At 41.1% G+C, this 24,578-nt stretch overlaps 2 protein-coding genes across 10 annotated transcripts in view; both read left to right on the top strand.

Moving 5' to 3' along the window:
* The window catches only part of cobl (cordon-bleu WH2 repeat protein), a 63,341-nt gene extending 45,213 nt beyond the window's left edge, over positions 1 to 18,128 (top strand). For 6 of the 8 annotated variants that reach the window (XM_031278254.2, XM_031278259.2, XM_031278258.2 and 3 more), the window contains 10 exons: positions 1,314 to 1,893; positions 5,148 to 5,309; positions 8,982 to 9,288; positions 10,671 to 10,786; positions 11,106 to 11,297; positions 11,496 to 13,111; positions 13,223 to 13,456; positions 13,613 to 13,729; positions 14,940 to 15,218; positions 16,126 to 18,128. In XM_031278254.2, the coding sequence (XP_031134114.1) occupies positions 1,314 to 1,893; positions 5,148 to 5,309; positions 8,982 to 9,288; positions 10,671 to 10,786; positions 11,106 to 11,297; positions 11,496 to 13,111; positions 13,223 to 13,456; positions 13,613 to 13,729; positions 14,940 to 15,218; positions 16,126 to 16,209 (3,687 nt within the window). In that variant the 3' untranslated portion in view covers positions 16,210 to 18,128. The remainder of the gene's footprint in view (positions 1 to 1,313; positions 1,894 to 5,147; positions 5,310 to 8,981; positions 9,289 to 10,670; positions 10,787 to 11,105; positions 11,298 to 11,495; positions 13,112 to 13,222; positions 13,457 to 13,612; positions 13,730 to 14,939; positions 15,219 to 16,125) is intronic. The other 2 variants (XM_031278255.2, XM_031278260.2) reach the window with 2 other exon arrangements.
* A 4,239-nt stretch (positions 18,129 to 22,367) lies between these two features.
* Positions 22,368 to 24,578, top strand: part of grb10b (growth factor receptor-bound protein 10b) — a 69,574-nt gene continuing 67,363 nt past the window's right edge. Inside the window, exon 1 of one of the 2 annotated variants that reach the window (XM_031278226.2) lies at positions 22,368 to 22,620. The gene's annotated coding sequence lies outside the window, so the exon portion shown is untranslated. The remainder of the gene's footprint in view (positions 22,621 to 24,578) is intronic. The other variant, XM_031278225.2, reaches the window with a different exon arrangement.

Consider the following 24,578-nt stretch of genomic DNA (forward strand, 5'->3'; position numbering starts at 1 on the left):
CATCCACTGGTATGTGTGTATTCATGTATGTATGAATGCCAGAGAGGGAGAGGAGCGGGAGACCCAGAAAGAGAAGACAACCAGTTGGGGGTGGGGGGGGGTCATTTGGATTTCCATAGCATGCCATGCAGTGAGTTCATTGAGTTCACATGTGTGAACCAAGTGTGCCTGCAGAAAGGCAAGGTGGCCTGATCTTTCCCTTGTCCTGCTGCATGATGCAACGATACATGCAGCTCCGGGCATGTTCTCTATTTCAGAGTGAAGAAAAGTTGTACTCAGCAGAGTGATTGGGATTTCTCAGAAATACTAATACTGTTGAAACCTGCCTGTAGCACTTTTAAATTGATTCTTAGAAATCTGACTTCACACAGAGTGAGATCAACTTGCACCGGCAGGTGTGAACGGTCTCATCTCCCTATGGAATAAAACCGATAATTTCCCAACTTGCTTGTTTGTTGATGATTCATAGTTTTATCCTATCTCCCCCTTTTTTTAATTACTCTCTTGCATGCTTTTATCTTAAAGAAATCCTCCCAAATAGTTTGAATTTATTATGTTTCTTTTTCCATCAGTCATTCTGAAAAACAGTTAATGTTATGAAACATCCACTGACAGATGTCTGTTGAACCTCTTGTTCTCACTGAGCCGAATGCCACTTAATGTCACGTCACTTATTTCCCTAACATTGACTTCTTGCCTGACTCACTCAAGGTGTATCTTGCCAATAATCGTGTTTGAACTGAATTGACAGAGAGCTGTAGAACGGGGACAACATGACAAGACCGATTTTCTGAATGTTTATGTTTTGTGTTTGCACACACATGGAAGAAATTACATAATTTTGCTAATCACTGAGTTGTCACTTCACCCACTGAGGTGATCAGGGATTCAGTATTACGAGTAATTCAGCAAGACCGCATTACATTTGAACAATGGTTGATGTCCCCTTGAGATATTATGAGAAAAACCAGAGTAAAATACACGGACAGTATCAATATGTACACTATCACTGCATCAAATTAACTGTGTCACTGCCAGACGTTGTATGCCTTGTTGTAGGATAATTTAAAAGGAATGTTGGCACTCGATGGATTTCAATACTCAGATGCCTGCCAAAACTCCTCTTGATTTAATTACTCAGTAGTAAACTCTACTTCAGTTATGGTAGACAGATTGATTTATGGTTAGAATACACACACACACACACACACACACACACACACACACACACACACACACACACACACACAAGGTGCTCAGATAAATTAACTTTCTACTGTCTCTCTCCTTTTCTTTCACTTATTTTCTATTAGATGGGCCTTGGCTCAGAAAGCCAGCAAAGGAAAAGAAAGGCTCCAGCCCCTCCTCCCGCCCCAGCCTCCATCACCCCAGACCCTGACGACACTTCAACCTCTGCCGCTCCCACCCCTGATAGCCACGCTACTGAAACACCTATCCCAGCCTACCGTAGCAAGGTTGCACAGTCTAACACAGTCTCTGCTACCATTGTGGTAACACAAACAGTAAAACCAGTCCCGTTAAAAACCGCAGTGCAACCTCCACCTGTGTGCGCTGCCACCCCAACCCCCAGCTCCCCGACCCCAAGCAACAGCACCACCGACAGCCTGGCTGTCCAGGATTCCAGCTCTGAACTTAGCAACATCCTCGACGACTCAGACGCTGACCTAGACCAGGCCGTATCCTACTGCAGCACCCTCACCAGCAGCACAGCGAGCGGGTCTGTGCGAGTCCAGCCCTCTACGAATAGCTACAGCAGCACGGCTGCCAAATTAAATCTAGAGGCGACCTCAGCCAGCAGCTCCAGGTCCGAGACTGAGTCGGCCCTAAACCTGAAATTGGATGACGTTGAGAACAACAGACACAGTGCAATGGGTAAATATCTATAAAATGGCATAACATACACTCAAAAACTAGCACCTGGCACATATTTTCGAAGCAATGAAAATGAACTCTCTCTGTATGTTAAAGAAGTGAAGTTGCCTGAAGATGTTATCTACCTAGAAAGTGAGTGAATGTCTGCCCTGGAGAAATGAGCTGTCACTACTACAATGTCTAAAACTTAAATTGTCAAGAATGACATACATAATCTGGTAAAAGACTGTGTGTGTGTGTGTGTGTGTGTGTGTGTGTGTGTGTGTGAGTGATGGCTGAAGTACAGGAACTAGTGGAACTGGTTTTCATCATAGCCTATGAGACAATACAGTCCTTGTCTCTCACCTGCACTTATCAATCCCTCACGTTCTCATCTTTCTCTCATTTTTTTCCTCTCTCTCTTCTTTCTCAATCCCCCTTTTTATTTTTCTTTCTCTCTCATATGCATGCAGCCACTCACACAAACCTTCAAAGCTGTCGGATACAAAGACAGACAGATCCATTATACAATAGATTTAACCAGACTCTACTGGAACTTTAGCTGGCCTTGTATTGATCTTTATATAACCTCTTTCTCAGTAGCAAAGTGAGAGATGAGAGAGTCGTAGACCTCAGAAAAAGAGATGAGAAAGGTACCAGAATGAAGTTCAGAGAAAGGAGCATGGGAAGGTTTTGGCCGTGGGGATGACAGCATAGCAAGTTAGAAACTTGACTAGGAGACTAGAGGGGTTTAAGGAGAGGAGAATGATGGACATGCAGATGAAAGCAAGAGAAAGGATGAAGTATGAGGAGGTTATTGCTTTAGTTAGAATAGATAGAACAGACAGCACAAGGATCATTAATACATTTATAGACCCGACTTGTTAGAAAGTATTCAATGAGTTCAAGTGTTTATTTGCGGTAAAATAGTTTTATTTTAAAAGCCACATTCTCTCCAACAGTCCTACCCACAACCTCAACTTTTCACATGCAGAGACTATAAACTAGATGTTCTTTAGTGCAGCCCGACAACTGCTCTTTGTAATAGATAAACAGTACATTTTTGGCAGTGAATGAATAGCTAGTACACGCGTTAGGGCTAGACAACAACTACACCCTGCACATACAGTATAGGCTGGTGCCCTCATGCTTGTACTGTATAGGCAGAGATAGAAATGTACATTTATTAGGTTTCAATTAGTCGTTCATTTGAATAGGTTTGATTTAGTACTTTGTCAATGTAGGTTTCATGTAGCCTTTCATAAGAGCAGAATTGATGTGTATGTCAAACTGTAAACTGTAAACAGAGGTGGAGCTTCACACTATTAAACTCAAAGTAATACTCAAATATAGAATTACTCTTCAGTATTCTTTTAAATCTTGGTTTTATATTATTGGTTCTTCTAGTGCTTGATATGAGGTAATATTTACCTCAGCTCTTCAAACTCTATTGTACTGTAGAGGCTTAAAATGTCAATTAAAACATGCATCTGTAGAACGAGTAGATATTTTTTTTTTACTACAGCTTCAGCTTGAAGCAGAGAAGTCAGGGTAAAATGTAAAATTTGTGGTTCCTCTTTAAATCTAGTCAACACAACCTTCACTAGTTGATATTGACAAAGTGATCTAGGACTTCCACATTAATCATACGGTTATTTAGTGGAGCACCAAAGGCATCAGTGCAGTGTATGTCTGTGTGTGTGCTTATTTCTCTCTTTATGAGAAACTATATGAAGCAGGCAACAATAATTTTGGGGTGGGAGGGAACGGAGATCAAATCATCATGAAGGATTAGCATCGTGTGTGTGTGTGTGTGTGTGTGTGTGTGTGTGTGTGTGTGTGTGTGTGTGTGTGCGCGTGTGTGTGTGTGTGTGTGTGTGTGTGTGTTCCAGAAGCTGTCAGGGTTATGATGGTGTTATTTATCATCTCAGCCCTGCATGCCGTTTCGTTTCCTTCCTATTGTCGACAGCAGAGTAAACAGATAAAGTAGCACATCGACAGCACCTGCTGACTAAGACACAGCGTGCTGATGCACCACTAGTCTTATAAGGACATTTTGGTAGCTTTATTTCAACAGTGCAGTTTTACAGTAAATGTGCTTTGGCCCTACAACCCAATATGTTACCCAGATAGCCTTTGTCCCATTCGTCAGTCCGCACTTGTGTTAGCATCACCCGTCTCCACTGCTTTGTGTATCATAGTCTGCACATATTACACATCAGTATTCAACTTCTCTTTACTTCCTTTCTTACTGCCTCTTCTTACATTAGCAGCCACATTGTTTTTTTGTTTTTTTTTAAATCAAGTCAGTTGATACCCTTTTCTGGCATGCATAAGGGAGGAAGTGTTAGGATGTGGGAGTGCTACTGATTGAATGCTAAATCATACGTAACATTTGAATATTGACATAATGCTACTTTCTATTACTGATTGACATCACCTGTAGCTATTCTGCCTCTAACTACAGTAGTTCACGAAAGCCTTTGTATTTTGCTTTTCTGCAAGCCTACTGTTGTAGGCATCCAGTTTTAAAGCAGTAAATCGGCAGTTACGTGATGAAGCTGCAGTCTTAACTGCCAGATTTTAAAATGTATAAATTCGTAATGTCATAATGACTCTGATTCCTAAAAATGTCTAACATTTCACACATTTAGTGACTGAATACAAGTTTGAAGTTAGACAGAAATACTGAAAGCCACAGTGGCACAAGTATGCAGCTAAGTAACAACAGTTCCGCTCCTGGCACAGTTATTGTTATTCAAGTTTTTAAAAGGATTTATCTGAACTGAAAGGTAGCTACAAACACTTGTAACTTGATCACTTGTTCTTGAAACTCAGCTGATACTTGACAGACCTGTGTTGCCATGGTTGGGCCCTCCACTACATACAGTAGTCAAGTAAATTGGGAACTTCGACAAGAGCAATGCTAAAAACTTACAAATGAATGTACTGTAAACACAAGAGTAGCTTACAACACTTTAACAGTGATAACATCCATGGCTCAGCTGACAAAGGAAGGAGTTCTGCCCACAGAAACTCAAACTCCATCACCAGAAAATCCAGGGATAAAGAAACCAACTGTTTGAATAAAAAGCAGTCACACAGAAGCCAAGATGTTGCCAGAATAAATAAAAAAGCAAAGATCTTGATGATCACGTGATGTTTTTGTGCTACTTTCAGTTTGATAAGAGGTTTGAGTGTAAGATGTTTGTGCCACATTCCCTGTTTTTATTACAAACATGACCATCCGTGCCGCCTGCATGCTGTTTCTCCAGCAGGATCCCCTGATCGAGCAGCGCCACCCAAACCCCGTCGCTCCCCGGGCCAGGAGCCACCACAGCTTGTCCTACCCCCTACCCTGTCCTTCCCTCTCATTGAGCCCACAGAAAGCAACTCCCCGCAGAGTCCCGTGGAGGCAGAGGAAGCGGCTCCCCACTGTAGGTTCCTGATAGACTGGCTCTCCCTTTCCTTCACTCTTGGTCTTTCTTTTCTTTCCTAGAAGCTGGTTTTCTAATTTGTATTGCATTTGACCCAATTAGAGTTTGTATTTTTTTCAACTCTCCTTTACTGCCAAACCTTTTTGTGCGAATGTGTATGTGAACACTGTCTCTGTCTGTTATTTCTTCTGGGTTCAAAAGGTCAGGGCTGGGGTCAACACCAATCAACTGGAGTGGCTTTTTTGTTTTGCATTTATACAGTACATGGGAGTATATTAGATGTATAATGGAAGAAATTGTTGAGTGATGCTTAACCGTATGTAAGCCACCTTATGTTTTTGTACGTGTCCTCTGCATGACCAGACTAGAGTCCAAATACTAGCGTTCTGCTGTCCTCAATTTCTTTCTTTACTTTTAGGTTTTTCTCTGGATGCTGTTTTCTTTGCCATCCCGCTCCATCTCAAATCTCATCTGTTCTTTTCTTTACTCCCCCACCCCGCACCCTGCTTTGTAGTGTACTGCTGTGGGCCTGTGCGTCTGCGCTCCAAACACTCCTGAAGTCTCTCTCTGGCTTGACCCTCCCATCGTCCGACAATCCAATCCAATCTGTTCCCTTTGCTTCTTTTTTGGCCCTTCTCATTTTTCTGTTGGACCTCCCTCTGATATTCATCACCCTCCTCTCATTATTTTAAGAAATGTTCTACTGTTTCTTCTGTACTCTTGTATATATTGTCAAGGTCTTGTTGCTAGTATCATTTTAAATCATTCTCATTTCTATTACTTGCTTTTACTTGGCGTTGCAATGTCTCACGGAAGCCACTTTGCAGTAACCTAACTGGGTCTGTCCTTGTGATGGTCTGGATTTGTGTCTGTTGAGGACACAAAATGCTGCAAGTGAAAGCAAGAAGTGCTCTCTAATTTCACTCCTAATACAGTGCTTTTTTCTTTCTTTCTTTTTTACAAATATATGTATATACTGTTGGTGGTTTTGTATTTCAGCCTGATCCGCTGGTTGTTATTGATTATGCATGAGATCAGAGTTGAGTTAATAGTGGACACACAGAATGTGGTCGGAAGACTATACAAGGACAGATGAGCTTAACCCTGGACATATCAGTTACAGCGTGATTGATGAGTGACACGCTCAAATGAGGCTATGAGGCAAGGCCATGCGATATCTATCAGCCAATATTTTGGTGATGCGATATCTGCAGATCAATAGTTGGACAGTGTATGTTTCTCTCTGTGCTTGTTGGTGTGGCTTGGTTTAGAAATCTGACACTTGAATGCATGCTGCCTTTGGCAATATTATAGAAAGGGTGATCTATCAATGACATGTTGCTTTACTCTTCCCAAGGAGAGCTTATAAAGAGAATAACACTACACACACTGATTTGTTGTAGGACTTTTGTTATTGTGGAAGCTTATAGTTGCATGAATGCTTCACAGTTTGTTTTTGATAGATTGGGCAAGGATCCAAAATGACCCTACTTTCTTTCGTAACATTTGAAAAATGGGTTAATTGTTTAGGTTCCAGAGAAAAACTAAGTAGATCATTTGGATCTTTGGCTGAAAAACTGCCACACTTGGCCTTAAGGGAAGACTGTATCATAAAACAACTTGTTTACAATTTTGAGCACTATACTATTAGATGCATGCTAAAAAATGTCAAATTTTTTTGTGTGTGGTGAATATGTTAAGGGAATGGAGCCCTTGTTTTATCAAATGACTTGTTCTGTTACGATTTGAATTAGAGCTGGGCAATATATCGATATTATATTGATATCGTGATATGAGACTAGATATCGTCTTAGATTTTGGATATCGTAATATGATAAGTCCTGTCTTTTCCTGGTTTTAAAGGGTGTATTACAGTAAAGTGATTTTCTGAACTTACCAGACTGTTGTAACTGTTATATTATTTGCCTTTACCCACTTAGTCATTATATCCACATTACAGATGATTATTTATCAAAAATCTCATTGTGTAAATATTTTGTGAAAGCACCAATAGTCAACCCTACAATATTGTTGCGGTATTGATATCGAGGTATTTGGTCAAAAATATTGTGATATTTGATTTTCTCTATATCACCCAGCTCTAATTTCAATGCAACTATGGTAGTGTCACAAAATCTAATCAATTTATGTATATACAATATGATTTGTCCTCTGCAAGTTCTAAGGCATTGAGTTTTGGTACAAATATGCAGCCAAACGAGATGTGTACTCATTGAGCCTGGAGAGTTGTGATAATGAACATGAACACTGTAAAGGCAATCTGTTGTGATTGAAAAAAAATAATATGTGTTTGAAAGACATTTTTCAATTAAACAGTTGAAGACTGGATTCAAGATTCAAGGACTATGGTTTGGTATTGTGCATGGGTTGCCATGGATGCCATTAGATTTTGACAAGTAACATGTCACAGTTTGGACTTGCTTGGGGACACTTTTTGCTTTAACTGAAGCATGAAGCAAGACTTTTGAGAACTATGTGTGGATGTTTACTTGTGTGTTTATAATGCAAGCATATACATAAACGTAAATACGTAAACATATGAGAGCATAAGTGTGTGTCTGTGTGTCTGTGTGTGCGCGTGCTGAGTGTGGCTATAGCTGGCATGACTAAGCTGTTGCTGGGAAGGAGCTGGGAGGACAGCCCTGTGAGTCATCACCACATCTCCTGGAACTGACTGTTCTCCCCACACCATTAGGACCAGGCCCAAAACTGACAGGCCTAGTGTACACACACACACACACACACACACACAGACAGACAGACAGACAGACAGACAGACAGACACACAGAGGAAGACATATTGGCGCACAATGCATGCACACACTCACAGACACCTGGTATTACAAATAAGGCCACTCACTGTTAAACTCATTTTAAAGAATCCCCTCTTGAGTTCCAGGTGCTGTGCATGTTGGCTGGGCTGCTGAAAAACTAACAAATGGTACTTTGATTTTTATTGTCCTGGCATAAAGTGAAACAAGATCAGTAACAGACTAAATAAGTTCTCCGAAACCCACAGGACCGTCCAGAGCATGACTGCACTAAAGAGATGAGAGGGTATGAATCAACAATATCTTTCACTGGAACCTAAAACAGTACTGTGAAAATCTAATTAAAAGGTTTGGTTTGCAGTAAGTCTGCCCACACATCATTAAAGTTGTTTTAGCGAGCCACAAGTGGTTGTGCTCCAGGCTTGTGTTTGTATATTTAGCTTGTGTTTTCTGGTTTGTGTGGTGTCAGAATGAAAGTTGAAACTAACGTAAATACTTCCTCTGTTTTCTTCCATCTCTTCTTGCTCGCTCTGCGTTTTTTGCTTTTTAAAAAAAACTAATGTCCTTATGATTTGTTGTGCTGTTTATCTCAGTGTTTTCCCAGGTATCAGAAGTATTTTAAGGTTTGTGTATTTGAGAAAAATAAATGAGGCCTGAACGTTTTTTAAAGTTAATGCACTGCATGAGTAAAAAACCTCTATTATGTCTAATTTTAACAAATATCATTTTCTACCCCAATACAAGACCATTCTCGGTCCTTTAGTTTCATACACAACCTTAGGCCATTGGGAACTCTTTGATTTTTGGATGTTGAAGTTGCCAACAGTTGCAGTGGTAACATGCAATACCCATGCTAAGATGTCTCTCTCTCCTCTCCCAGCTTGGCTCCACTCCATTCAAAGCTCCACAGCCAGTTGCCGGAAACCAGAAACTGGAACACCCGAGGAGGAGACCATGTCCTTGGGCAGCAGCAGTGGTGGCAGCAGCCTGCCTGACCAGGGTTACGCTGCCTCTGAGGGCATGGCAGAGGGCGAGGACTCAGGCATGGTCAGCTCTCCATCTGACACCCAACCCACATCCCCAGATGGGAGTTTGTCTCTGGATGGAGGAGAGAGATTGCTGGGACCAGTGCAGGACAATTCTAGCGACAGCGATGAGGGATGTGCCACCTGGGGATCAAGACACAGGTAGAGAGGAGGGCATGAAAAAAACAGAAAGAGAAGGCATGGAATGTGGGGTTAACAAGACCGAGGGAGTAAAGTAGAATGACATCGACAAACATCCACTGTATATCTCTTTTTGCCTAATTTATAATATCCATCAATATAATATAAAGTCTCATTTAAGATGGTGAGGCACATTAAGACTTCTGCATTGGCCTCAAGAGAATACGGATGACTCACAGTTTCATTCATCTATCTGGCCTCAGGTTTCCAAGCATTTGCTTTTTGCCGACTCCTACTCATCTTCTACCTCAAATCTTTTTTCATTGCTGTCCCCTTTTATTTTTAAATCCATTTTAAGAGATCCTGGTTTCCTGACAGGCAGGATAATACATGTGTGCCAGTCACCTTGATGTTGATCTGAGCCAGCCTAAGAACACCTGCATAAAAAAGTATTAGTTAGATTATTGCATTTGCTGATCAAATTTAGTTTCACACCTGCATTTTCACCTGAAGAGTGAATCATAGCTGTAGAAGTCTTTTCACCGTTTTAAACTGTGCCAGTAGTAATAACCAAGAGCAGTTCCTGCCATGTGTTATATTTGAGTAGTAGTCGCTGGCACCCTCAACCTTTGTTGCCGGCCTTTCATAGTTATTGTTCTAGGCCCTTATTCAAAGTATTTTGTGGAAAATGAATGCTGCACCATATCACTTTTCGCCTTTTAAGTTGTTGTGAAATGTGTATGGTAGTGTGCCCAAACCAGGGATCCTGGATCAATGCTCTTACTTAGAAAGACTTTATGAATCCAGGGCCTGGCTCCTCAGTATTCCAGGAAAGTACTATAACCCTGTTTTCTCAGAATCATTGAGGAAAACAGGCCAATCCAAGTCTCGTCGAAGACAAATTCTATTTGGTTTGGCCTTGTTGTTGCGATTTGTTATAGCTAATATGCCAGTAAGTCATGAGAATGCTCTGTTGAACCCTTGAAAGGAGTAAAGGAAGTTTAAACTGTGGTAATAATATCTTTACAGCTACATGTTCCAAAGCCAGCAGGCTCCAATGAAAATTAAGTTTAACTTTGAACAAGAGCAAAATATCTAAAACTAACACATTTATTTTCTTTCTTCTACTACTGACCTGCATTTAGCCTTTTGGTTTCTGTGGCAGATTAGTAACGGGAAGTGTTCCGAATGTAACAACAGCATCAAATAAGCTGTTCATAACAGCTGTTTGGTGGTGACCGGTTGACTGTTAATAAGAATTATGGAGTCATGGACAGTGCTGTATTATGGCTGCTCCTACACTCTTTTTTGCATTACAATTTTTGTGGGACTCTGCATGTGTGTTTTTACACGTGTATGTGTGCAGATGTTTATTTGACACACGTTTTATGTACCATCCTCAGGCACAATGACATCAGCCCACAGGTAAAGTCAGGCAGGTTAAAAGACAGCTACGAAGACCCGGACCTCACAGCCCAACTCCATCAGACTTTGGCAGATTTTGAAGCAAACCTTGCAGGTGAGGGAGCATGGCATAGCATTTATATTTTTTCCTGGCAGTCCAGGCGTACGTTCATCACTGGAATGATAGATGTATGCTGTAGTTTAGTAAACACTGCAACACTACATTTGTCATATACCTGAAGTAATCCTATGAATATGCAGTTTGATGTAAAATAGGTTTGAAACATTTCACATGACTGTACTCCACATAGACCACAAGTGACTATTACAAACTCATTGAATTTTGATAAGTAATAGGCATGGTATCTTCTTAAAAATCAAAATGTGCCCAAAGTCTTATGCATTAACTCCTTGATCTGTTACTACTTTTCCAGATCACTTAGATATAGCCTCAGCGAAGGAGACCCCCTATACCATGTCCACAGACAGTAATGAGGTGCCGGTGTCTGTAGTGGACATGGAAGTGCCAGTCACAGCCATAGATGAAGTACTGGAGGACTATGAATGTCACATTGTAGAAAATGAGACAAAGTCACTAACCAGGACTGAGTCAGCTGGGAGCAAAGGTACGAAGAACAATATGCCTATGTCCAGTATATCATACAGAAGCTGAGACTTTAGTGTTTTTGATGCTGTGGTTGACATTTTGTACCTTTTACAGTCTATTTATTTAGGCTTAGTGGTATCAGTACAATACAGTTAAAAAAACGGTTGTGTTTTATTTGTATTTTGAATTCACTTTTCCTTACCCGATCTTATCACAGGTCCAGGCTTTTGTCGCCAGTCCAGTGTGGAGCCACAGAACAAAAACAACAATGCTTGTACAGCTGCTGACAGGAACAAAAGCAGCAGTGCAAATACTAAGCAGCCGTCTCAACCTGAGCAGAGTAGGAAGTCACTGGGGAACTCTATAGCTGTTAAAAAGCAAGAAAAGATGCTAGAGACAAAAATGAAAGAGACGAGCATCACTCATACCAACAGTGTGAACGAGGATAAACATAGAACATCATCAGCAGTGAAATCTAATGTTGACCTGCAGAAACACAGCAAGAGCACTGAGATCAAACCTGGTCCTGTGAAAAGTAACGCTCAATCATTTCAAGAGAAGACGTCCGTTCTTCCACCAACCAGTCAGAGATCAGTGTCTGCAGAGAGAGATGAAGAGATGCACAGAGTTTACCAAAATAACTCCAGCCAGAATACTTCACATGGTAAAATCACTCGTAACGTCACATCACGCTTCGGTTTGAAAACGTTCACTGTGGTCCCTCCCAAACCCTCTGTCATGCATGCTGCTACGGGAGAGCCAGCTGTCAAATTAACTGTTGGTGCCATTAAGATTGACGATCAAGGAAACATGGTGAAAGGGAGTATCTCCCGGAACAAAGTTGGTGGTGGTTCATCAGAGTCTGAGATGAATTCCAGTAAGGGGTCTCCTCTTCTTGGAAAAGCTAAAGCTTTTTGGAGCTCAAATGAGAGACAAGAAAGTGCTGTGCCCCACTGCAAAGATCTCATTGATAACGCTAAGGAGACCACAGATGGCCTGAAAAGTACTCCCACTGCAATCGCAGTAACTACTTTGAAGAGCAGTAACACTGAGGAACTGAAAACGCACACATCACTTTATAAAAATGCCGAGCCTAAAGAGATGGTTAAAGAAGAAGCTAAAGAACCAGGGAGAGCCATCAAAGTTGCAAACGAAGAGCGGGTAGAGGTGGAGAGCAAGATTTCAGTGTCCAAAAGTACTCAACAGCCAAGTAATAAACCTGCCCTTCCCCCTCATATCGTTCCAGACCTGAAAAGAGACCTGTCCTTCCTCAGACCATCCAGGCGAACCTCAAGCCAATATGTGGCGTCTGCCATCACTAAAAACACCCCGAAGACCTCAGCTAAACCCAACTTCATCCCTAATGTTCATGACTCCTCTGCTTCTTTTAAAGCACAGACTATCGGTTTCCAGAGATCAGGTCGGTCCATAAAAGTGAATCCACACCAATCTTCCCAGTCATCTTTGTCAGATAATAAGGAGAATGACTCTGCTTCCAAATCCAACCCGCCTGGTCCTAAGAGGTCTATGAGCCACCCAGAGCATGTGTCAGATGGCCAGAGAGATTTGGGAGAAGTGAGACCGGACAGCGGCGGATTTGGAAGTTGTGTTGGATCCACCAAAGGAAGCTCTAATACGTTGGAAACAGAAGCAGCCAAGAATAGGCACATTCACTCTATTGGGCCAATCCAAAAAAATATGATCGCCAGTAATGACAGCGATAATATTAAACATATTAGGCTCAGAAGCCCCAGCCCTGCACAAAGCAGTCCTCTACACTCATCTGCCAAACCACCCACAGCTCCCAAGACTGTATCCCAAGGCCAGCCAAGTGTGAGTATAACCTGTATTAGAAATATTTCATGTTAAAAACTATTTATTTATTTTACACAAAGTTGTTGCTGTGAATTACAGTGTAGTCAATACTCTATATCTTGTCTTCAGAACACGAAGGACATGGCCAAGGCAGCCACTCATCTAACACCTGATGCAAAGCCACAACCTTCTGTCACAGTGTCAGACAGCGGAGTGACCCCTGGGACTCCGCCGGTAATGGTGTTTGGGCCAACTAAAAAGTTCAAACCAGTGATCTCTAGATCTCCTGAGAAAGACACGTCTCTGCACAGCAGCCTGATGGATGCAATCCAGACAGGCGGAGGCAGGGGCAGGCTCAAGAAGGTGAGATAAACATTGGATAGATGGATGGATGTATGGATGGATGGATGGACTATGTTCCTAATTTTGCAATTACAGCTAAGTGTTGATGATAATGGTGTTGGCAAGAAAGAAGACAAGAAAGGAACGAAGATTTTAATCTTTTTATTTCATTATTAGATAACCACTGCTGGTCCCAGCAGCGTGAAGAAAACATCTTATGTTGAGGAGGAGAACGAGAGGTCTGCTCTTCTGGCTGCCATTAGAGCCCAGAGCTGCTCCGGAAGGCTGAGGAAGGTAATAATACTATCTCCGTTATTTATGCAATATCACTCCATGTCTGTCAATATGAAAGGGGGGAGGGGGCATGTAGCATTTAGTACAGCCTCACAGGGCCTGCACTTGTGGCTGTAGATTCTCCCGTGGGCACGTCTGTTTTGTTCCGTCCTCCGCCACGCGCCATACCACACTGGGAGCGTCTCAGAAGCGGAGCGTCTTGCTGCTCCACTCGCAGATTTTATTGTCTTTACAGAACAATCACGTGGTTATTAGCTACTATCTACCTTCCACTCCAGGCACCCATGTCATTTAACTCCATGTCTTCTCTGTTCTGGTGTTGTCCTTAAAAAAAAGACTTGTGAGGTTGTATTATGTATTTTGGTAAATTGACTGGATAGTCTCGCTGTTTCACTTCCTGCCCGGCTTTTCGAACGGCCTGCAGCTCGCATGAAAATAGACCTGGTGTGTATCTTTAGCGGAGTGGAGAGACGCTTCACGCACGCTTCTGGGACGCGCTGGTGGAATATCAAGCATTGACTTGAATGGCAGTGATTGCTCGCAGGGGCCGCTGCACCGGTGGAAAATATGGGAAGGTTTTGTTGCGCATATAAAAGAACAAACACACATACTTCTTGCAATTACACTTAAGAAGTATGGATAGTAAGTGTGTTTAATAGATGTAAATGCTAAACTTTTTGTCTGTATTGTTAGCTAGTTAGCAGCTCACAGAACCATGCATGAACCCAGTTGTGCAAGCATGGGAGTCTATTTCCATCCCTCTGTGTGGACTGAGCTGTGGTTTGCTGTCATGTAAGAACCCATGTGGAATGAAAGGGGCAGGAAAACGTGCTGCTGGAGCTGCAACATCTGCGGTTCCATTCTGGAGGTTCCTTACCAGAAGTGGAATTTCTGGAATGCTACATGACTAAATCATGTCTTAAAAAAAGTAGATAAATAAAGAAGACTACATAACTATGTACAATGGATTTAAAAGAATAAATAAGATTCATATAAAATTCATATAAATATGAAAAAAACATAACATGCAGAAAGATTAGAACAGACAGTATTTTTTTAGAGTAAAGAGTATATCTGTATATGTGTCAGAGTTGGAAATGAGATGCCCTTGTGTGTTAGGCCATGAGTGTAAGTTCAATTGCACATATGTGAGAGCAGCTGGCCTGCCGCCTGTGTTTGTGTCCAGTTACCGATGTGTCACTCCCTACAGACCAAATCGGAGGCTGCTGAGGAGCTGGAGAAGTTCAGGAAGGCGACTACTGAGGAGGAGGGAGGTGCAGGCCCTCCCTTTTTGACTTGCACTTCTCCTCCTGTCTTTACCCCACCACCACCACCCATGATTGCACCTCCACCTCCTCCTGTCTTGCCTCAGGCTAAGCCTAACACTGTGGCACATCCAAGTGCTAATGCCCCTGTGAACCCTGCCTTGGCCAGGGAGGCTATGCTGGAGGCCATTCGCTCTGGATCGGCTGCTGACAGGCTAAAAAAGGTACTAATACAGAAAAATACAGCATCTATTCACACCACAGAGTGAAAGTTGTTACAGAACTCTCAGACATCCTTTATCTGCTCTGTGTTAGCAATATTGGATTTTCAATTCTACAGTTGTTTCGTGAAAATACAGAGATGAGGGTATAGAGTTACACTTAAATACATAAACTGGAAAACTGGATTTCACAGAAATGAAATGATAGCCTAAGCAAATACAGTACATAGTTAGCATTAGCACAGCAAGTGATGAATATCTCAATGATTCGATTTTCTTTTTCATGAGTCTCGGTGCACAAGACACCATTATTTCACCCAGAGAGACTCTTATCAAAGAAGAGAGGGAGGAAGAGAGAAAAAATGAGACGGTCATGAAAATAGGCAGATAGAGGCAAGAAAGCCAGAGGCAGCAACATAAAAAAAACATGATTTGAACCAGTGTCTTCTATCTTGTCACATGGTCTGGTTTTATCACGTCTTGTCTCGTTGAAAGACATCATTGGCAGAACAAAGCACTCCTGCGGTGCAGCAGCCGGCAAATTGGAAAAGAATCGGAGCTTGTTACGCTTTCACATATTCATCTGACAGCCATACTGTACTGCTGTGTGAATATTTTTCAATAACATAAAGTTCAATTTCAGGTCAGCAGCAGTGTAAAGTTAGAGTTGACAGAAATGTTTTCACATTATAATTTTTGCATCATTTAAATCAGACAGGAACAACAACGAAAATAAAGTTAGATCACATTCAGGTAAACAAAAATTAACAAATAAAATCTTTTTAATTTAGGCATTTCTTTCTGTAGATGCCAAAAAACTACACAGCCTGATATATTGAATGAATTATTACCCCTGTCATTACCAAAGTGGAGAATTACAAACATGACATGTTGTGTCTTTTTTAACTAGGTTGCCATGCCCACAAAGACAGTCCAAGTGAATGGCAGACTGGGAATAATCCAAGCAACCTCCTCAACACTCCCTCAGCAATAGGACGGGAAGCCCACATCACCGCAACAAGAGATACATTTATCATTATTATTAATTCATTTCAGTTTTAATTTTTTTGCCATTGTGCTTTTAGAAAACTGGACTGAGTCACATTTGGAGTGAATGCTATTTGGAAGTTTTAGGAAACTTCATATGATGTGTGACACAAATACCGATAAATAAAATGATATCTACATGTCATCTAGATAAACTAGATTATTCAAAAAGGGCTTCACAGCTCTGACTGTCGGTCTGGGGTCTTGTGTTTAAACTGATGCACTAATGCTCAAAGAATTTTGTATAAATGGGGAATCATTTAAACACTTATTCTTGTGTGTTGAATGTTGCCCTCTCTTAGTAGCCAAACATCAGTAACATCTGTCTGATAAAGGTGTCAGAGGTGAAAGGATTGCAGGTAATTCCACTCATAATATCAGATCCCTCTCTTAGCTTATAACAATACCTTACTGGAAAGAGTTTATGTCCATCGCTGTTCCTAAACATATCTTGCCATCTAGTACTTGAATTCAGTAGTTTTAACTGGAACGTTGTACAACATGTGTGCCAATGAAAGCAAATTTAAATGGTTTATGCTACTTTTTTTTTTCTTCTGATCTTTTTTTCTTTTCTTTTTTACCACAGTTAAGTTATGGCTGCCTCATACTGTTGCTCAGTCAGTGTTATGTATATGATGTTTGCTGTAACAAATTCTATATGGGGTGCAATAAGTTGGATCTGATGATGTTTTCAGATTTTAACTAATATTTGTTTGAATAATTAGGATAACTGAAGACTTAAGTACACTTGAGAAAACAACGGATACGGGATTATCCATTGACAATGTTTCATTTTTTTCTTTTGTGTAAAATTGTATTTCATCTGGATCTGGTCCATAATGCCAACTTCTACAGTTCTTGGCTCTGGGGAGCAGTAAGATAGGGGTGGCTTACTAGTGCCTTTTAGCTCAATATACTTCTGTTTTAGCATCTGACCTAGCTGCTGTTTTAAAAAGTCATTGGCATACATGGTCAGTGCCCTGCAGAAACCTGTACAGTAGTGATATGACTGACTGTACCTTTGAGGTAAGAGAAATTAAGATGAACCTTTCCTTTCTTTGACATTTCAAATTTTTTGAAGCACTGTTATAGTATATCAATGATGGATGTCACTATGAGCAAAGAGATCAGCTAACTAATCAACAAGTCAATATGTAATGGCTATGTAATACAAACCACCAGTTGTAGGAAAGCAATAGTTTAGGTTATCTATGACTTTGATTTAGGCAAAAAAATGTTATTCCATTCTGCTCCACTGTAGGTGAAGTTTACAGTATGGAGTAGCTTAGGTTGATACAGGGAGAGTGGACCATTGCCATTAAGTGGTATCCTTATGGATAAAGGAGGATGTCCATGCTGAATCATCTGTATGAAGAAAAACCTAGAGCATCCATAGTCAGGTGTAAATGCTTGCTGCTGTGGATTGTGTGATAAATCTGAGTAAAGGGAGTTGATTTCCTATTTTTATAGAGATTTATTTTAATTCATACTCAGTTTCAACACTCAGAAATTATTTTTGTTTTATTATGTTTTACCCTGAGAGTGAAAACATTAGGAGCTTTTCTGTTTTTTTTTTGTTTGTTTTTTCTAACTAGAAGCAAATATGTCATTCCTGTTAGATGGTTACATCTACACGCAATATCCTACAGCACGTTGTAGCATTGTATATTTTGTAAACTAAAGACAGATCATCGCCGTGAAAGATTTGATTTAAATCTTTGGTAGAGAGCTATTTCACTGATGGTGTGAACATTTTATAAGCTATTGCTTTTTTAGTGCACATTGTTTTTTGGGAAGGTTGCACAGTTATTTTATCTACCCCAATGTTTGATTTAATAAATGATTTTGCAATCAAGTGAAAACTGACTTGGAGCTGACATTCCAGTATTTTAGCTTTATTACAAATTCATTACAAATATTATTTTTTTTATCTTTCAAGTAGCAGATAGACAAATGTTAGATAGACACATGGTAGTATGAACCTTGCTCTGGAAAGCATCATTCTGCTGTGCCTGTGCCATTCCCAGCATTGTGGCTGCAGACTGTGGTCACCCTGCTGTCCTTATGAAATATATTGTAGCCTCTCTCTCCCTCTTTGCCACACCACAGATGAGCTACTTTTCCGGGCAGCAGCTCATGACCCTGACTCATCACAGTGTGGTCACACGAAATGACTCTCACAGAACCTCAACCTAACCTGCATTCCTGGTTCCTGAATAACTAGTCATTGTGCCCTTCCACCTTTCACCTTTACCAGAAGTAAAGGAATGATGCAGATGTCTACATTAGTTGCAAAAGCACACGGAAATACACAGTGTTGATGGTGGAGAAATCTCTGATCTTCATTAGTCTGTTGGTTAAAAATCAACACTTTTTTTAGGGCATTTTAGGACTTTATTTGTATAGGACAGCTGAAGATGTGAAAGGAGAGAGGGAGGGGAATTGACATGCAGCACAGGGCCGCAGGTCAGAGTCGAACCTTGGACCACTGCGTTGAGGAATGAGCCTCTATATATGGGCAAGCGCTATACCAGGTGAGCTACCCAGGTGCCCAAAAATCAACCCTTTTAAATGATCTCATTGGCTAGCATGTGTGTGAGGTCTGATAGAAAGTGAAGTGACATAAAACTACACTTTCTATGGACTCACCCATCATAAACACATACTGGATCTCTCCTTTTGACTGAATGAGGTTACCAGATAAAATGTGAATTGCTGCAATTTAATGGCCTGGTTTTCAGGGGTTTTACTGACCAGTACAGGGTGAATGTTAAGTAAATTCTAGCAGTGGAATAAATCAGTGTGTAAGGGTGATCATGGCTGCGTTGGCCAGAGAGAGCTGTAAATTCCAAGCAGAGGACCACAGGCTCTTTTGTGGGTCAACATTCCTGCTCACTCTACAGTCATTCTAATCTGCTTTACAAATATCTGAAGGGTGTGTATGGGTTGGTGGAAGTCTCCGTGTGTGAGTGTGGTGTGGTGATATTTTTGTTGAATGTACGTGTGTTTGAGCTTGTGCCTGTGTTACAGTTCCAAACCCTTCTAACCATACCAGCAAAGTAAACAACCTCTGAAGATTTCACCACATAATAGGTTTGGCTTTGGTTATGCCTCTCGCTTATTGGTAAGTTTGGTGCCATAACAGTTTCACATGTAGGGCCTAAGGCAGGCAACATTTGTGAAAGCCTTTCCCCGCTGCCTCGGCTCGTGTTACACAGCTTTGTTAGTCTTGACTGGCCGACTTATGAGTGATGGATACACTGACACCGACTGTCAGCAGGGGTTTGTATTGACTTTGTTTTCTGATGTTGGGTAGTCTACTACGTATCTGATCAATCAAGTTCAACAAAAGGCCTGTGTGATGCTGAATGTCTGATGAGGTGAAATCAACATAATGTGTGTTTAGTTTATGTCTCAGTGCCAGTCTCACAGGAAGAATGCTTTGTCACATGATGGCACACTGAATATGAGTGACATGATATGTGTTTTTGTATATAAGTATGTGTCTGATGCAATAGCACAATATGTGCTCTTTGAGTGTGTTTACACACTGCGGGGACACACTGTGAGCCCCCTGTTGTTCCTGATCTAGACACATACACAGCTTAGGACTGATGACCTCTTGCACTTCAGACTCCCATGGTGTATTCTCATCGCTCAAGCTTATCCAATATAAAAATGAAGTAAACGCTGGGTTATCCGACACTTCAGCCTGAGGCCGAGCTTTATCTGACAGTGCTGTGGGCTTCAATTAAAGTCACTGACTTTGGTGCATGTCACTCTTCCAAAAATGTTTATTCATCTCTGTATGTTTTAAACTACTTACCAGTCTAACTTGCAATAGCACATGAGCTGAGTGTAAACCTGTTGCTGTCAGTCATATAGTGTAAACATAAAATGGTCTTATGCAATATCTTTACAAGGCTCAGAAGGATACAAAACACAACAGTGCCGGGAAGGTAACTCTGGTGCAACAAGATTTGACCCCCAGTTGTGCAAAATACACACGTCACTTCATCACAGCTACCAGCGTTTTTTATTTGTGATAGTGCTTGTCAGAGGAGGGCTTTTAATTAAAAGTGGAGTGTTTTAGTCTTAACTTTAGTCTAATGGTGTATCATAACAATATTCTTGCCATGTGACCATCTTGGTTTGCCATTTTAGTCCTGAAAAGTACTTTTAGGGTCAAAATCTGTGGAACCTTTGCCCCATGCTACAACCGGCTGACACATACATTTACCCTGTTTATGAAAACTTTTACTCCACATTCATTGTTCTAACAGTGTCACATACGCCTTTTAAAGGCAGCATCCTTTGGCAGAAAGGAAACCAATTTACAGTTTGATTCATCTTTATTCTGCAATAAACAGCTTTATGTATGTCGATCTACACTCAACATCAAACACTCCTATTTTAAGGAACAATTAATTTTATATCCCCTATGTTGTTCTCCAATAAAATAAAGTAAAAATGTGAATAAAATAACTTTTAAGTTGTTGTTTTTCAAACCGGACAGACCAAATTTAAGCCATTAGTTGCTTACAATGTTATATGGGATGCCCTTACATTAATGTCCAAAGGATTTAACTACTTACTTTAAAGTATATTTAAGTAGCCTGTCCCTTAAAACGGCAAATTATGGGAAACTGAGGTGTGAAATAAAGCAATTTAAATGTTTTTATTGAGCTGTTACGCACCTTTTAAAGGGGGTTTATTTACAAAGAGAAGGAAGAGGGGAATTAGTAGGCCTATGATCAGTGTAATCAAATGTATAAATCAGATTATTTCATAGTTGTAGGGTGGTGGAGGACAGTAGGGGAGAGCCGGGACAGTTGAAACACTTTTTAATTAAACGTAATTTATAAAGTATCGCACTGAAAGCTAATATTTTGTCACTATCAATTAACCTCCACCTGTCATCTGTCAAATACAGTTGCATTTTCAGCTTTGTTCAGAAATTATTACAGCAAAAGTGGGACGTGCGTAATGTTTCAGTCGTCCCTCGTCCCTTGAAATAGCATGCACTGTGGATGATTCTGCCATTTGTATAGCTAGAACAGTAAGTTTTCCCACTTATATCATGTTTCTATTGTGGAAAATGTCGTTTCACTAGGTTTTTACGTGGGTTAGGTCACTGCACATCCATATAAGTGCCCTTAACGACCCACAGCCCGTGAGTCTCCATAGGATAACATGGGCAAACTCGACCCCCTACCTGCTGGGCCCAAATATATTTTCATCTTTCTAAAACTGCTTTTCCATGTCTCACCTCCATAAATTATTGTATAAACACAGATATTTGTGCATTTACTTAAAATACATGTAGTTACGTACATATGCCATTAGACATATGCCATTATAGCCTGTTTTGCTTTCCATGTAAACAAGCATGCAATATGAACGTCTGGGATTGTGGAGAACACTAAATGGTCTACTGAATATAAGCATGTAGTCGAACCTCTAAATAAAAAACACTCATTAATCGAAAAAATTTAACCGCTAATGAAGTTTCGACCATCAAAACTCGTTTATCGCCTGTAACTCCGTGATAAAAGGAAATAACAGGAAGATATTTGGCTGATAGAAGGAGGTTAACATGTTCTATGTTTTGACCTAAGGAAATCTGTCTATCATCATTGCACTCGGAGAAAACTGGAATGTTTCATTCGTCCCGGCTCTCCCCTAGAACTTAAGTTTGTTTTCCATAGGCTACCTACCTTATTTTTACAGTCTATGTAGGAGCTACACATGAGGTGATGCAACAACTTGGTGTAAGAGATAAATATAAAGTCAGATAGAAATAATTTGCTATTGAGCAACTGCATGTCTCTCTTAAACATGATGGTTAATACGTTTTCCAATACAACTCAACGACTTTAACCTGGTTAAAAAAATCCTGTATATTCATACATTGGGCGACGCCCTCTTGTATTCGCTTTGTTTCAGTTCTACAAGCACACTGAGCTCTTCAGAAAACAGCGGAATCCGCTCTGAACACGCCCTTTTTCCCATAAGACTTGAACGCCGCATCACCCCTCACTCATGGGCGTGGTCTACTCTGAGGGGGAGGAGTTGTTGTTTGCAAGCGCGCGCGTGTGTGTGTGTGTGTGTGTGTGTGTGTGTGTGTGTGTGTGTGTGTGTGTGTGTCTCCTCCCCGGCCGCATGAGATGAGCTGTCTGCAGCTACTATTTTCGCCTCCTCCTCCTCTTCTTGCCTCTGTCTATCTGTCCAGTCCGGGAATGTTGACCACCGTGCCCTGAGAGATCCAACGCCGCCGAGTGTCCCTTCATCTTCTGACTGCCACTCTCCTTGTTTGTCTCTGAGGGTCCTAGCCTGCCTCAACTGAACTGGCTGTAAGGTGAGTGCATGTATACAATATGAAGACGCTGTTCTCGTGCTCCTTAATCCACGTAGAGTCGGCAGTGAGCGCGTGTAATAAAAGTTGAATGTGCTGTTGTGATGATGACACGCACTGTTTTGCGGGTCAGAAGAACACGTGCGCACTCCGCGTAACCGCCTAGGAGGACCTGGGTCCATACCCTTCTCTCTGACAACGCAGCGGCCAGTCATTGAACTTTGAAAACAAGTTTATTCATCCGACCGGTCTGTTGCATTTACTATATTCACTTTACTGTATTCCAACTAGTGGAAAGCTTCCACCGTACGTTGTTATTACGGGTGCCGTTAAGCTGCACCTTTTCCAGCCTTTACTGTGATTCGAGTGTCTCCTGAGGAGCAATAGTTTGATTCCAACAGCCTATCTTTTTTTACGATTGCGTAACAGCAGTCTACAGTGGCTCATAGCCTACTTTCTATCCTGTGGGGCTCCAGCTCATCGCGTTGCCCCCCCCCCTTATCCTTTTGGCAGCATTTGCTTTGGGGGTGGGGAGGGGGAGAATGAGGCGTTTTCCCAGGGATACTCATGTAGCGCTACTGCAGTGGTTTCCAAAGTGGGCTCTGGGGTCCCCCAGGGGGTCCTTTGGTAGATTCCAGGGGGTCCCCAGTAAAGTGTGAAATTGTTGAGTTGAAGCAGTTTTGGAGCCACCATAGCTTAACACAAGAAGAGGAATACGTTTTTGAATTGCTAAGCGGAATGTAAAAAGTGGTATCAGTGCACTTGTTAAGCAGGTCAGAAGTACTGAATCAATATAACTTCAAGAGCACTCCCACAGGGAGTGTGTTGGAAAGTCTTATCAAATTGGACTCCATGATGTGGGTTGCTTGATGTAAAAATCCTTAAGAATCCCTGGTCTATTCATCCTCCTTCAAGCCTTCACTAAATCAAGCTATTGCCCAAATATTGTAAATGTACTGTTACTGTAAATGCACCACTCCTCTATTGTTTAATTATCAGCTGTGACAGCAACGCTGGTATTGTTTTCACCCTGTGAGCCTACATCCACACTACTACTACTACTACTACTACTACTACTACTACCTTTTCATTAATATGGCATTTTGAAACAAAATCATTCTCCATCCACACAAGCGTTAGGGCTCCGCATCAGAAATGATCTCTGTTCATTAGGGGTACATGATTCAGAAAATGTCTCGATTCAGTATTCATTTTTAGGCTCAAGATTCGATTCAAAAACGATTCTTGATTCAAAAAAACGATTCACAGTATGTAAATGTAGTTACTTTTCCCATGTGATTGCAGTAGACATACAATTTAAAATAAAAGAAACATAAATTAAATGTAGTTTGATGTTACTTTATATGTCTTCCTACAAAAATTTAAACTTTTGCAACTAAAAACTGCAAAGTGCCGAGCTTTGGCCAGCTTTCAAATACATTTAATTCAAGTATAAAATAAAACTGTTAAATAAAAAGAGCTTTTTGTTCAGAGTTCGGTGGGAGTTTAGAGCATTGAAAGAGTGCGTTGGTTGACTGGCATGTTAGGTCCTTTAGGTTGTTGTTCATCCACATCTTTAATGTTAATCTCTGGGTGATGGCGTACCACGTGAGTTCTCAATTTTGTGGTATTTCCAAAATACTTAACTTTCGCTTTGCAAAGCCTGCATGTAGCATGATTCCTATCAAGTTCAGTCTTCCCCTCGAGGTCATAAAAGCCGAAATGTGCCCAAACTCTCGCCTTCAATGAGGATGGAGCAGGCTGAATAATTCTTTCTGTGAGGTTTGCCATTGTTTGCGCCGACTAAACTACTTCTGCTGCACTCGTTCTTCTTTTGATTATAACAAGAGTGCCCAGGCGTCAGTGTGAATTCGATGCAGCGCCATCTATGGGAATAACGAGCAGCTAAACTCATTTCAGGACAATAGTATACACGGCATTACAAAACGAAAACAATTTAA

Source organism: Sander lucioperca, chromosome 10 (assembly GCF_008315115.2).
Source record: "Sander lucioperca isolate FBNREF2018 chromosome 10, SLUC_FBN_1.2, whole genome shotgun sequence".
NCBI classification, from domain to species: Eukaryota; Metazoa; Chordata; class Actinopteri; order Perciformes; family Percidae; genus Sander; species Sander lucioperca.